The sequence below is a fragment of the Lepidochelys kempii genome, chromosome 3, assembly GCF_965140285.1.
Source record: "Lepidochelys kempii isolate rLepKem1 chromosome 3, rLepKem1.hap1, whole genome shotgun sequence".
Classification (NCBI taxonomy): Eukaryota; Metazoa; Chordata; order Testudines; family Cheloniidae; genus Lepidochelys; species Lepidochelys kempii.
This window is the reverse complement of record NC_136382.1, coordinates 160,836,457-160,850,797: the sequence shown is the minus strand read 5'-3', so window position 1 is coordinate 160,850,797 and position 14,341 is coordinate 160,836,457. Positions and strand designations below refer to the sequence as shown.

Sequence of the window (14,341 nt, the reverse complement as noted above, 5' to 3'; positions counted from 1 at the left end):
CTTTACAAGTTCTGTGTGTTCCAGTTACACCGGTCCCACATGACACCTGAGAAATGAAGTTTTCATCTATAAGACTCTGTCCTACCCATATGGAAAAAGAAAGGACCTAAAATCTCAAGATAACCCATTCTCGTACTATCTGAAACATTTGTGGTTTGTCCATCACCTGTATATATAGGGTTTCTACAAGTAATCGCCGGGGAAAAAATTGGTCTTAATGTTACAACAGAACAACAAGCCCTGTGCCAAAAGCGATCATAAGGAAGGATGAGCTTGTGATTAAGGGACTGGATCAGGACTCAGGAGGTTTAGGTTCAATTCCCCACTCTGCCACAAACGTCCGGTGTGACCTTGGGCAAGGAACTTAATCGCTGTCTCAGTTCCCCATCTGTGAATTGGGGAGAATACTTCTTTGCCTCTCCTACCCTTTCTTTGACGTGTCTATTTAGACTACAAAATCTTCAGGGCAGGGATTCTCTCTTACTCTCTGTATATTTTTAAGAAGCCTACCACAATGGAGCTCTAGGTGCTAATATAATACAAATGATACATGCCCCCATTAAAGTTAATGGGAGTTTTGCCATGTACGTCGACGAGAGCTGGAACAGGTAGTTCAGACTGTAATCTGTGTTAAGTGAGCACAGGGAAATGACACATACAAAATTTTCAAGTTTCATACATTTGTGTTTGTGGGTTTTAATGCTCCTAACACATTAAAGACTTACTTCTGGCTAATCCTGCTTCATTTTGTAATTTCTTTTATGATATCCGACAGGCAGTCTCTTTCTAATAATTTTATCTGTAACATGTATTTCATGTACTACAAAAAATAAAAAGAAAGATGATTTATGCAGGGCTGTTTTGTGGTTAAATTTCTAGGATGTTAGATCAGAAAGTCAGTTCCTGAAGGTGGAACCCTTACATTGCAAAGACCTTTTAGAATTTTGAAAACTGGACTGTTAATTAAAAATAAGAAACACTCCAGTACTTTTGGGTACAACATCCAGTAATTTTTAATGCAGAATCATGCAGTATTAGATTTTGCATACACCTGGCATGCAGGCTGAAATGAAACTTGATACTTAATAGTATTTACAAATGCTTTTAGTTCAGAATGGTATGGTGCTGAAATCTTCAGCTACTCAGGTTGTCCTTATGTGAATATAGATTCATTAACTTTCTCAGCATTTCATTAGAAAGACAGCAGATTACATAGTTTTTTAGATTTTAAGTATAAACAGTCTTTGTTGTTACAAACTTCAGCTAGTATGATTACGATACTGACAGAGCAAACATTATGTAAGTAACTTTAACAGTTAAGCTATGCGATGTTCCAGATTACACAGTATACGTACAACAAAACAGGAGCTTGAATGGATGCACTTTGTACGTCCTCAGGAGGCAGTGGACAAAATGGAGCTAAAAATTGTAGCCCTAAGTTCAATTAAAATATATCATGTTAATTGTCCAAAATTAAAAACAAATAAGCTGTTTTACCTTCCACATCAAGGCACCTAGGTGAGCTATGTGACCAGATAAGGTTATACATGCACTCAAGGAACTTTGTCCCCTTTAGTTTATATCCAGGAAAGCACTGATAATATACCACTGTTCCTACTGGGAAGGAGGACTCGAACTCAGATATGTTAATGTAACTATGAGGAAGAACCAATGGCCTCAGGCAACCTGCAAATTAAGAAGAGGAAGGTATCTTTTATTATGAGGTGCTTGTCTTAGTCATTGTAACACATCTTGATTATGGTTCCCAAGTTGAGAAGCACAATATTTCCCATCCTCCCCACAGTGAATGGCATTCCTGCTTAATCTTTCTCTTAGATGCTCAAGTGTCATTACCTCATTTCAAGTTCTTTTATTGCTTAGCCCACACATTCTGCCAAGATAATATATATCATCTGCAAACCCAAAATAGCATTAATGACAATTGCAATGTTTCGTTTTGCACACCCACACATTCACCAGTTTAGCAGTTGTCACTTATTACAAGGTGGAATTCTTAATAAATAAAGACAGTCACCTATACAAAACCCTGGGTTTTATTCCTCTCCTCAAACAGGCAGTCACAGAGGTTATGTTTAATACTGAAATTGATGCTGTTACAAGATATACACAGCAGCAAAAGAGGCCAAGATTTCAAAAATGAGTAGTGATTTTGGGAGCCCAATTTGAGATCGTTTAGAGGAGCCTGATTTTCAGAAAGTGCTCAGTGCGCTCACCTTCCGGAAATCAGGCCCTTCAAGGGGTTTCAGATTGGGCACCCAAAAATGGAGGCACCTAAACTCATCAGTCATTTTTGAGAACAGTGGCCACAGCTGATCGAGAAAGGGACAAACTTACCTTCAGTAGAATTACACCAGAGATGAGTTTGGCCCAGAGTGATTAACTCCAGACAGACTTTGTAATTTTGGCACCCTAGAGGGGGAATTGACAGCAGTTGGCTTCACAAATGAGATGACATTTGGAATAAAAGGAAATTCACTACATAATCACTCACGACTTTCTAATATTTGATTCACATGTATGCAAACAATGTTCTGAGTGGATATTGAGATTTGAGATTTCAAGTTGTGTACTGAAATAAACTAGAATTATTTTGCTCACTGCCTTAAAAATGACCCTCTTGGTAATGACTAATGGTGCTGATTTTTAGCTTGCAATGATTTTGAGGAATGATGATTAGCAATCTGGGAATGAAAAAAGCTTTATGAAAATTTATGAGACTAACATAAGCTGTTTGTTGTGGCAACAACCATTATTAATAGGCCTCTTGTCACTATCAGGAATTCCAGAAGGAAGGTCACATGGATTCCCATAATTTCAAGCCTTGTTATACAAACTGTTAAAAATTAGAGAGTCTTACTTTATCAAAATAAAAGCTACAGGCCAGATCTTCCAATTTGAGTACATCCTGCAAAGTGCTGTGTACTTTCAACTCCCTTTTCTTGAGATGTCCAGCCGCCACTTTAAAGAAACAGCTTCTAACTAGTCCAAAGACAGGAGAATAATTCAGGGCTCCGGCCATTGGGGGAGGGGGAGAGGGGACGGAAACTTGTTGCATCACGTTCAGCACAACGGCTTTTAATAGTAGTTTTACTAGTTCATGAATCCCCTTCGCTCAAATAAAGCCACAATGGCCCTATTTATTGGCTATTGCCTCCTCTTCTGTACCAAATATAAAACACATGCACTTCTGCAGACAAAGAGTACAGACTATATAAATGGGGCAAGTTTACCTTCAATGGAATTATACCAGAGTGAATTTGGCCTCTTGGACAGATTTCTAAAGGTATTTATGTCCCTAAAGAAGGTAGGCATCTAGTGAGATTTTCAATAGGTGCTTTAAAAATCCCGCTAAGTGCCTATATGCATCAGACACCTAAATAAATACCTTTGACAATCTGGTCCTACGTGACTAAGTTCAGATAAGGTTTTGTTTGGATTTCCAGATAAAGATGACAGAGCTCTGATGCACAGGCCCCAACGGACGACTGCATATATGCAAATTTAAAAAGTACATTATGAAATGTAGTATTAAAGCCTGGTTATAATTCCTTGTGTGATTGTACATGACGTGCAGAAAATCATATTACATACGAGCACCCAGTTCACAGCGCTACAGTAAATCTAACCTGCCCTTTCCTCAGACATTTAAACTGGGTTCACAGAAAGATGGTCTCCCATTTCTGGGGGTAAGAGAGTTTGGAGGGAGGACCCCTCCAATATGTAAGTTTCACAGAGCACAGTATATAAAAAAGTATGAAAAAAAAAATCAATCTTCTGATACAGTTACATGAAGGTCTATCCAGAAACAAGGGCCTTCCCATTTTCACCAGGAGCTCGGAAACTTTAATTCCACAAAAAGAAAAGGAGTACTTGTGGCACCTTAGAGACTAACCAATTTATTTGAGCATAAGCTTTCGTGAGCTACAGCTCGCTTCATCGGATGCATAAAGTACTTTCCACTTCATGCATCCGATGAAGTGAGCTGTAGCTCATGAAAGCTCATGCTCAAATAAATCCGTTAGTCTCTAAGGTGCCACAAGTACTCTTTTTCTTTTTGCGAATACAAACTAACAAGGCTGTTACTCTGAAACCTTTAATTCCACAAGAATTCAGTTTAAAAAACAAGAAAGAGGGTGGCATCTTCCAGTGCTTCACAATTCTTAGTGATCCAGAAAACTTTTTTCCCCTTTAATACATAACTAAAATCCTGTCGTTCAGCAACTAGGAGTATGTAATTCCAAAATCAACCCCAAAATATAGTCTGTGTTATTAATCATCAGACAAATGCACTCTTGAAGGGTATGTTTACATTGGAGCTGAAGGTGTCATTGCAGTTTGAGTAGACATACCAACACTAGCACCCTAAAAAGAGAAGTGTAGCCACAGCAGCGCATGTGGTGGGAGGTGCTGGCTGCCCTGAGGACACATCTTGGATGTGACTGTACTCAGGCGGCTAGCCTATCTTACCACTTCTACCATCACAGCAATGCGTCTATTTTTAGCGTGCTCACTCCATCAGAGCTAGTGCAGGTATGTCTACTTGAACTGACAGTTACACCTCCAGCTCCAGGGTAGGTATCCTCAAAGTCAGATGTGATCAGATTTATGGGCCACACTTATGCGTTGCACTTAAGGATTGTTGTCATCTAGGCCCTGATTTTCAAAGGTATTTAGGCACCTAACTGAAATCTATGGGAGTTAGGCACCGAAATACCTTTGAGGATCTGGGCCTTAGTTACCAGGCTCGCCTTCTCTCACCCAAAAATACAATTAGAAGATCATATACATTTCCCCCTATTTTTAAACAAATTAAGTTTATCTACTCTAACAATTTTTCACTGTTTTTTCCTTTGCTAAAATAGCTAACTTGGCAAACAAATAAAGGTGTAGAGGGGGTTGGTATTAGAAAACAATGCCATTCACGTCTAGTTAACTTAGATCCATCCCAGGTCCGTTACTGTCAGTACTGTCTAAAGCCTCAAATCATTGGACTCGTTTCTCATTTACACCAAGACCTCTTTACACGGCTCTGAAAACTTGAAAGGGGCCTTAGCATAATGAGAATCAGGTCCACAGTAATTGGTGGGCTATGTAAAATGAGTTGGTGGTCTATGTCCTAGTGGACAAGTGCCCACCTCATATTTAGCACTTGTGATTGCAATCCTAACAGACCAGCCGGACCCGGAACAGCTGCTAACTCCACAACAAGACTTGAGAACCACTGGAGGGCAATGTAAGGAAACCTGCACTGTAATTGCCTGAACTGTACCTGTTTCGTAGATACCAGATTTCACACTAATGCTGTTGATCTCGTACCACTTACTTGCACTAAATTTACTTTTAAAATGTGGTTAATGTTGAATTAAGCAGGAGGAGAACTGAGGTTTGTGTTTAGGAGGCAATATCAATCCACTGCAGCTGAGGTGTGTGTAGCAGCAGTTGTCTGCTGTTCCATGGCTTTGATATCACACTGGAGGAAAGCAATGGATACTACTGCTCATCTGAATAATAGCCCAGAAAAATTCCACCTGTAAACTGTGTGAGGACGTCCCCTAAGTGCAAAAGTGTTTGAGTCCGTCATTGTTTGTTTAAAAATGGCAGGGGCACTTAAAACCACTACACACAAATGCCCTTTGCACCGGCATGCAATGGTGCAAAGTGCATTCACCATTTTGACTGGAAAAGATGATTTTCTGAAGGGCTCTGCTTTTTCTGCTACCATCTACAGATACAATTTATTTAATCTCCAAGATATGTGCAAAGCAATACTGGGCTATGACAGTTGCCTAACTTCAACATGCCGGTGCCACATGGCAGCTATAAGACCTTTCTTTGTGAAATATGTAGAGACTCTGCAGCATGTTAAATTAAAAAAAAAATAAAGCCAAAATTAATCACTCAAGGGTTGTTTTTTCTTCTATTTGGCCACAGCATATTTAGGAACTGTCTGTTTTAAGTGAAATTTGATTATTTTTCTGCTCTCCCTGAATTTTAAAAGATTTACAGAATAATAGGAACTATCAAACTGACATAAAATACATTTGCACCATGCTGACAAGTCATAATGTTCAATGCTTTCTGCAATCCCCAACGCCATTAAAAATACAATAGTTTATCACTGCATTCCCAGATGTGTTCCAAATTTATGCAAATAACCTGAAAGGGGCTGGGCATCTGTGATTCACACTGGATTTCAACTCAAAGGGGGCTCAGCACTCTCACATCCAAGCCCCAAATGACAGCATACTTCCTAAATTGTACTATACACAGAAGACCTGCCTAGATAAGGAAAAGAGGTCAAGGTTGCCAATCCTAATCTTTCCCTTTGTGCAGATGCAGGTTAACACCTTTTGTCTTGACTAAAATGGTCAAGACTAACCCCAGGGGAGCCTAGGATCAATCTCAACTAGCTAAATTGAGGTTAAAGGTGCTAATCTGTGCCCATGCAAGAGAAAAGGGTTGTGGTTAGATCAGGGTATTTAACACATGTCCACTAATGGCAGCCTAGCCTCAATCACTCTTCTCAAGTCCAGAGAAACTCAAGCTGTTTCCTTCTCATACGCTGTCACTAGCCCTAATGGCTCTGCTGGCCAAATTAGGCCCGTGCAACTGCACAGTGTTCAGTCAGTATCCATGCGTGTAACTGATTTAAAACTTGATACACCATTCAGCTGATAATGAACAAGATGGAATAGACTAACTTGCTCTCTCCTAGTTGCATGAGCTCTGCAGGGCTAACAAAGTGAAAAGCAGTAAAAAACCTAATTCTTTCACTAAATGAAGTAGTGCACAGATTTAGGTGGTCCAAAGGGCCTTGTGCTGACCTAACGGGTGAATTTCAACCTGTTTCATTAAAAGAGAAGACATGCTCACCTCAGATTTTAAACGAGCAAAAAAAAAAAACACATTTTATTTAACATTTAAAACATAATATTTTAAAATAAAGCTATGCTGAAATGTGGAATTTTACTTCCAAAAGTGAATAATGGAGCCGAGCAAATCCAAAAGCCTTTGCAGAAATACTGTACAACTAGATCTATCATCTTATTGCTATTCTCTTTAGCTGCAGAAAAAAGTGTTGGTAAATGATTACAAGGTGTAAGAGCTATACAGTAAGATATTCTGGTGCACTATACCTTGACAAATGGGCAGATTATCCCACATTCCATCATCTTGACATATTGAAACCATGTTGTCTAAGTCAGGGTAACGGATCTGGAATCCTTCATGACAACTGATTATTAACTTATCTCCAGTCCTGTATGTCTTGTTATGAACCTCTGCATCTTCAACATGTGGAACGAGGCAATCTGTGACATAATAAAAAATTGTGTATTATTAATTTAGTTACAAAAAAACTGTGGCCAGCTGCTCAGTAGTCAAGCTCTTAAGCAAAGTTAACCCATAATATATCTGTTCTGGTTAAACAGTTTGCAGTCTGCACAGCACAAAATGCAATTCAGTTAATATACATTTTCCTAGTCACTCATCAGTACCATAATCCATTGTATGACAGTAGAGGCCGGTGTGTTATAATGAGAGTATGTATTTCCAATTGTTGTATACAAGCAGATGGAGAGCATAGCTAGATTGCTTTTAATATTCCCCTTACATCTCAGCACAAGTTAAACTGCAGGTACAGTAAGCCCTGGTCTATACTAGGAGTTGAGGTCGAATTTAGCAGCGTTAAATCGATTTAACCCTGCACCCGTCCACATGACAAAGCCCTTTTTTTCGACTTAAAGGGCTTTTAAAACGGATTTCCTTACTCCACCCCCGACAAGGGGATTAGCGCTGAAATCGGCCTTGCCAGGTCGAATTTGGGGTACTGTGGGGACAATTAGACGGTATTGGCCTCCGGGAGCTATCCCAGAGTGCTCCATTGTGACCACTCTGGACAGCACTCTCAACTCAGATGCACTGGCCAGGTAGACAGGAAAAGGCCAGCGAACTTTTGAATTTCATTTCCTCTTTGGCCAGCATGGCAAGCTGCAGGTGAGTGCAGAGCTCATCAGCAGAGGTGACCATGATGGAGTCCCAGAATTGCAAAAGAGCTCCAGCATGGACCGAACAGGAGGTACGGGATCTGATCGCTGTATGGGGAGAGGAATCCGTACTATCAGAACTCCGTTCCAGTTTTCGAAATGCCAAAACATTTGTCAAAATCTCCCAGGGCATAAAGAACAGAGGCTATAACAGGGACCCGAAGCAGTGCCGCGTGAAACTTAAGGAGCTGAGGCAAGCCAACCAGAAAACCAGAGAGGCAAACGGCCGCTTCAGGTCAGAGCGTAAAACATGCCGCTTCTATGATGAGCTGAATGCCATTTTAGGGGGTTCAGCCACCATTACCCCAACCGTGTTGTTTGACTCCTTCAATGGAGATGGAGGCAACCTGGAAGCAGGTTTTGGGGACAAGGAAGATGATGACGATGATGAGGTTGTAGATAGCTCACAGCAAGCAAGCGGAGAAACCAGTTTTCCTGACAACCAGGAACTGTTTCTCACCCTGGACCTGGAGCCAGTACCCCCACGAACCCACCCAAGGCTGCCTCCTGGACCCGGCAGGTGGAGAAGGGACCTCTGGTGAGTGTACCTTTTAAAATAGTATACATGGTTTAAAAGCAAGCGTGTTTAATGATTAATTTGTCTTGGCATTCGCGGCTCTCCTGGATGTACTCCCAAAGCCTTTGCACAAGGTTTCTGGGGAGGGCAGCCTTATTCTGTCCACCATGGTAGGACACTTTACCACTCCAGGCCAGTAGCACGTACTCGGGAATCATTGCAGAACATGTTTGCTGGCATTCAAACAACATCCGTTCTTTATCTCCGAGTTATCCTCAGGAGAGTGATATCATTCATGGTCACCTGGTTGAAATAGGGTGCTTTTCTTACGGGGACATTCAGAGGTGGCCATTCCTGCTGGGCTGTTTGCCTGTGGCTGAACAGAAATGTTCCCCGCTGTTAGCCACGGGGAGGGGGGAAGGGGAGGGGTTAGCCACGCGGTGGGGGGAGGTAAAATGTGGCCTTGTAACGAAAGCACATCTGCTATGTATGTAATGTTAACAGCAAGGTTTACCATGAAAGAGTGTACCCATTGTTCTATAAAATGAGTCTTTTTAAATACCACTGTCCCTTTTTTTCCCCTCCACCAGCTGGATGTGTTTCAAGGATCTTCTCCTTCCCAGAGGCTAGTGAAGATTAGAAGGCGAAAAAAACACACTCGCGATGAAATGTTCTCTGAGCTCATGCAGTCCTCCCACACTGACAGAGCACAGACGAATGCTCAGACAATGTCAGAGTGCAGGAAAGCACAAAATGACTGGGAGGAGAGGTGGCAGGCTAAAGAGAGTAAGTGGCGGGCTGAAGCTGAAAGATGGTGGCAGTGTGATGAGAGGAAGCAGGATTCAATGCTGAGGCTGCTGGAGGATCAAACTAATCATAGAACCATAGAATATCAGGGTTGGAAGGGACCCCAGAAGGTCATCTAGTCCAACCCCCTGCTCAAAGCAGGACCAATCCCCAACTAAATCATCCCAGCCAGGGCTTTGTCAAGCCTGGCCTTAAAAACTTCTAAGGAAGGAGATTCCACCACCTCCCTAGGTAACGCATTCCAGTGTTTCATCACCCTCCTAGGGAAAAAGTTTTTCCTAATATCCAACTAAACCTCCCCCACTGCAACTTGAGGCAATTACTCCTTGTTCTGTCATCAGCTACCACTGAGAACAGTCTAAATCCATCCTCTTTGGAAACCCCTTTCAGGTAGTTGAAAGCAGCTATCAAATCCCCCCTCATTCTTCTCTTCCGCAGACTAAACAATCCCAGTTCCCTCAGCTCTCCTCGTATGTCATGTGTTCCAGTCCCCTACTCATTTTTGTTGCCCTCCGCTGGACTCTTTACAAGAAGGAAGTGGAAAAATGGGAGTGTGGGGCCCAAAACTGGACACAGTACTCCAGATGAGGCTTCACCAATGTCAAATAGAGGGGAACGATCACGTCCCTCGATCTGCTGGCAATGCCCCTACCTATACATCCCAAAATGCCATTGGCCTTCTTGGCAACAAGGGCACACTGTTGACTCTTCTCGTCCACTGTAACCCCTAGGTCCTTTTCTGCAGAACTGCTGCCAAGCAGCAACAAAGGGGGTGGCTTTACATCAAGGAGAAAGAAAAACAACTATCACACAGAATAGCCTCCTCAAGGATTGAACTCAAAACCCTGGGTTTAGCAGGCCAATGCTCAACCCTTGGAGCTATCCCTTCCCCTGGTATTTCAGGCAGGACTGAATCTCCATTAAACTTTTCAAGGTGCCCCGACAGACCACACCGAAACGATTGTTGGCCGATGATTTCATGGAGGGAGGGAGGGGGGAGCAAATGAATACAAAACAAATCTGGTATATTTCTTGTTTTGATCCACTCCATCTATCTTTTACATCTTTGGCTGGCAGCAGACGGTGCAGTAGGACTACTAGCCATCCTCATCTCCTGCCTGCCCTGCAGAAGATGGTACAATAGAACTGCCGGCAGGACTAAAGAGAATGACCTGGTCGAGTCACTCTTAATTTAGTTCCTGCGCCCATGTCTGCCCAGGTGCTCCTGACCGACCTTACCGAGGCGGCCAGGAGCACTTCAGACACGATGACGATGGTCATCAGGCCTATTGCACCATCTGCTGCCACAAGGCAATGCAGTACCGCGTCTGCCAGCACCCAGGACACATAGGGTGACAGTGAGCTGAGCGGGCTCCATGCTTGCCATGGTATGGCATCTGCACAGGTAACTCAGGCAAAAAGGAGCGAAACAATTGTCTGCCATTGCTTTCACAGAGGGAGGGAGGGCCTGACGACATGTACCCAGAACCACCCACGACAATGTTTTTTGTCCCACCAGGCACTGGGATCTCAACCCAGAATTCCAATGGGCGGCAGAGACTGCAGGAACTGTGGTATAGCTACCCACAGTGCAACGCTCTGGAAGTCGATGCTAGCCTCAGTACTGTGGAAGCACTCCGCCGAGTTAATGCACTTAGAGCATTTTCTGTGGGGACACACACAATCGACTATATAAAAACAATTTCTAAAAAACTGACTTCTATAAATTCGACCTAATTTCGTAGTGTAGATATACCCTAAGTCCTCCGCTACAGTATTAATGACTACATTTCTGTGGTCAGTGGCACATCTGCCCATTGCCTATGAATCTGTATAGCAGCAGGGCAGGAGACTTAATTTAACCCCACACTATCATCCCACTCTGCTTGCCTTTCATGTCTACTTGCTATGAATCTAGCTGTAGGATGGGGTTTGTATATGGATATACTTGTCCTTACACATGGTCAGTGTTTAGCCAATAGCAAGTCCCACATTACTAGCATTCAGTTTGCTCATTTTAGTGATTTACATTACGATCACTCACAGACAGTAAAACAGAAAAAACACATAGCTGAAGAGATCATATCGTGTTATCCATTTGCAGACATCTGTCCACAGGCTGGCCATAAAGAGGCCACGAAGTTGTAATTCACATGCATACTTAACCTTCCCAGGCTGCATACTGTGTATATAATGCAGAGATGCTGAATAAGGTAAATCAATTGCAAATACAGACTAACACGGCTGTTACTCTGAAACCTGTCAACTGAGGATGATGTCCGGGGCTTAAATTCGGTCGGAGCTGTCTGGATCAGAGTTCCAATAAATATTTTCAACCCTCTGGAGTTTTTATAGCAAGGGCGGGGGGGCCTCCCAGAAATACTCTATGAGAATTTAAGCCCTGATAATGTATATTTGTAAAAACGTGTAAACTGCATGTGAGGCATTAGTTCAAAGGATAAGAAAAATTCCCTCTTTCCAGAGAGGATGGAGCTAATTCTCTGCTGCATGCACCCATTTTACATCAGTGTGCCTCTGCTGAAGTCAATGGAGTCACAGCAATGTAAAACGGTGTAAAGGAGCTGTCATAACCATACAACTAAGGGTAGCATAAAATCCCTCCTTTACCTGTAAGGGGTTAAGAAGCTCAAATAACCTGGTTGGCACCTGACCAAAAGGACCAATAAGGGAAGAAGATCCTTTCAAATCTGTGGAGGGAGGTTTTATTTGTGTGGCCTTTTGCTGTTCTCTCCGGGACAGAGAGGGACCAGGGCAGGAGAAAACCATCTCCTAAAACCTTACCTGAAATAAGCATCCAAGATTACAAAAATTGTAAGTAATAGCACGAAATGCATTAGCTTATCTTTTATTTTAGCTTGTGTATTTTCCCTATGCTAAGAGAGAGGTTTATTCCTGTTTTTGTAACTTTGAAGTTTTGCCTAGAGGGGAATCCTCTGTGTCTTTAAATCTTATTACCCTGTAAAATTACCTTCCATCCTGATTTTACAGAGGTGCTTCTTTTACTTTTTTCTTTATAATAAAGTTCTGTTTTTAAGAACCTAATTGGTTTTTCGTGTCATAAAAACCCCAGGGTCTGGTCTGTGCTCACCTTTTTTACCTATTTGGTTGGTATATTATTTTTAAGCCTCCCCAGGAAAGGGGGTGAAGAGGCTTGAGGGGATATTTTGGAGAAACAGGAACTCCAAGTGGTCTTTTTCCTAAATCTTTGTCTAACTCACTTGGTGGTGGGAGCAATACCATCCAAGGACAAGAAAGAATTTGTGCCTTGGGGAAGTTTTTAACTTAAGCTGGTAGAAATAAACTTAGGGGGTCTTTCATGCGGATCCCTACATCTGTACCCCAAAGTTCAGAGTGGGGAGGGAACCCTGACAGGAGTAGAGACTCAGGCCCAGTGTGTGATCATTGGCCAAGATTTTCAAAAGTTACTAGCGATTTTGGATGCTTCAGTTTTTTGGTGCCCCAACTGATATGCCTTAAAAGGGATTTGCTCAGTACTGTCTGAAACTTCCCTCTGAAAAATCAGGCCCTCCATATAGGTACCCAAAAACTGAGCTGACCCAAAATCAAATAGCCACTTTTGAAAATCCTGTGTTCACTGTATGAAATATGAGGAAGAATGGTGGAGAACTGATATGCAGGCACAGACACACAATGGTGCCAAAGCAGCAAAAGTGAAAAAATACACAAATAGATGAAACATAGGCTGGAAAGTGAGGGAGGACAAAGAGATACAGAAAAATTCTACTAATACTAAACAGTTAACAGCCAGGTAAATTAATGAGAGAACTGTATATATGACTCAGAAAGTTCATCCTCCTCATAAATATAAAATAAGATTAGAAAGAGGAATAAAGGAAATCTTGGAGAAATATGTCCATGTAATCATCTGTCTGAATGCCAGTAACCAGTTCGTGTCAGAGACACCAGTTAATCTCTAGACACCAGAAAACATAAGGAGAATAAAGGGCTCAAAAAAAAAAAAATCTTTGTGCTGCTTTACAAACATCTCTCTCCCAAGTGACAATCACCAACCCTATTACACAAAGGGGCTGACTACCATGTTTTGAAAAACACTTGGAAGCTGCAAATTTTAGGGAACCAAGAGAAATCTTCTGCCACTTTCACTGATCGTATATTTTAAAATTTACAATTTAGGAATCAATCTATCATCCACAAAGAAGAAAAATGGCAACATCTTGCTTTCAAGCTGTTTGTTTACTAGGGGCACAATTTCTAAGCAAGGCCTAAACATTTAAAACTAAACTAGATAAAGCTCTAGCAGTGGCACGCAGATGAACCAGACGATCTTGTGTTCGATGATCCTTTCAGCCACCAGATCTCACTGACTTTAAATTGGAGTTTTGTGCCTTGCCCCAATTTAAAAACGCATCCCTCTGTGTTTTCAATTTATACCTGTCCTTTCTGGATTACATTTTACTTAGTAGACTTTATTATGTCATCTGGAAACAATTAGTAGTCAAAGATTTGACAATTTCCCAATACCTTTAACTATTTCATTACTGCTGAATTTGGCAGAACGCACCAGCTGTCCACTGGAGTGTTAATGGATGATGGCAGGTATTGCAGGGGAACAGCAGCAAGAGGGATTATTAATGTACAGAGCACCCAGATCTCGGATGATGTGTACACTAACAAAAAGTTAAACCCACGCCATATTCAAAACCTAGACATTCCCTTAAAAAACTGGCCAAACCTTCCCCCACACCCCCTGCAAAAAAATAAAAGGGAGAGCTACTGAACCTGGGAGTGGAAAAATGGTGTCCTGACCCAACAGAAAAGCCTTACACCAAGTCTTGAATATTGCCATGAAGGGGCTTCAGTGGAAGTCTTCAGGGATGGAATGACTGACAGGGATCTTGAGTCCTAGCCTGATGCTAATGGAAGCTCAGGACACATGGCAAGAGATCAT

General features: G+C 41.9%; 1 protein-coding gene across 4 annotated transcripts in view; it reads right to left on the bottom strand.

Annotated features, from left to right (window-relative positions):
* The window catches only part of SUSD4 (sushi domain containing 4), a 182,320-nt gene that overhangs the window by 39,261 nt on the left and 128,718 nt on the right, over positions 1–14,341 (bottom strand). For 2 of the 4 annotated variants that reach the window (XM_073338777.2, XM_073338775.2), the window contains exons 4-6: positions 7,158–7,331; positions 2,356–2,430; positions 1,498–1,686 (exon numbers count right to left, since the gene is read on the bottom strand). In XM_073338777.2, coding sequence (XP_073194878.1) covers positions 1,498–1,686; positions 2,356–2,430; positions 7,158–7,331 — 438 coding nt within the window. The remainder of the gene's footprint in view (positions 1–1,497; positions 1,687–2,355; positions 2,431–7,157; positions 7,332–14,341) is intronic. The other 2 variants (XM_073338778.2, XM_073338779.2) reach the window with 2 other exon arrangements.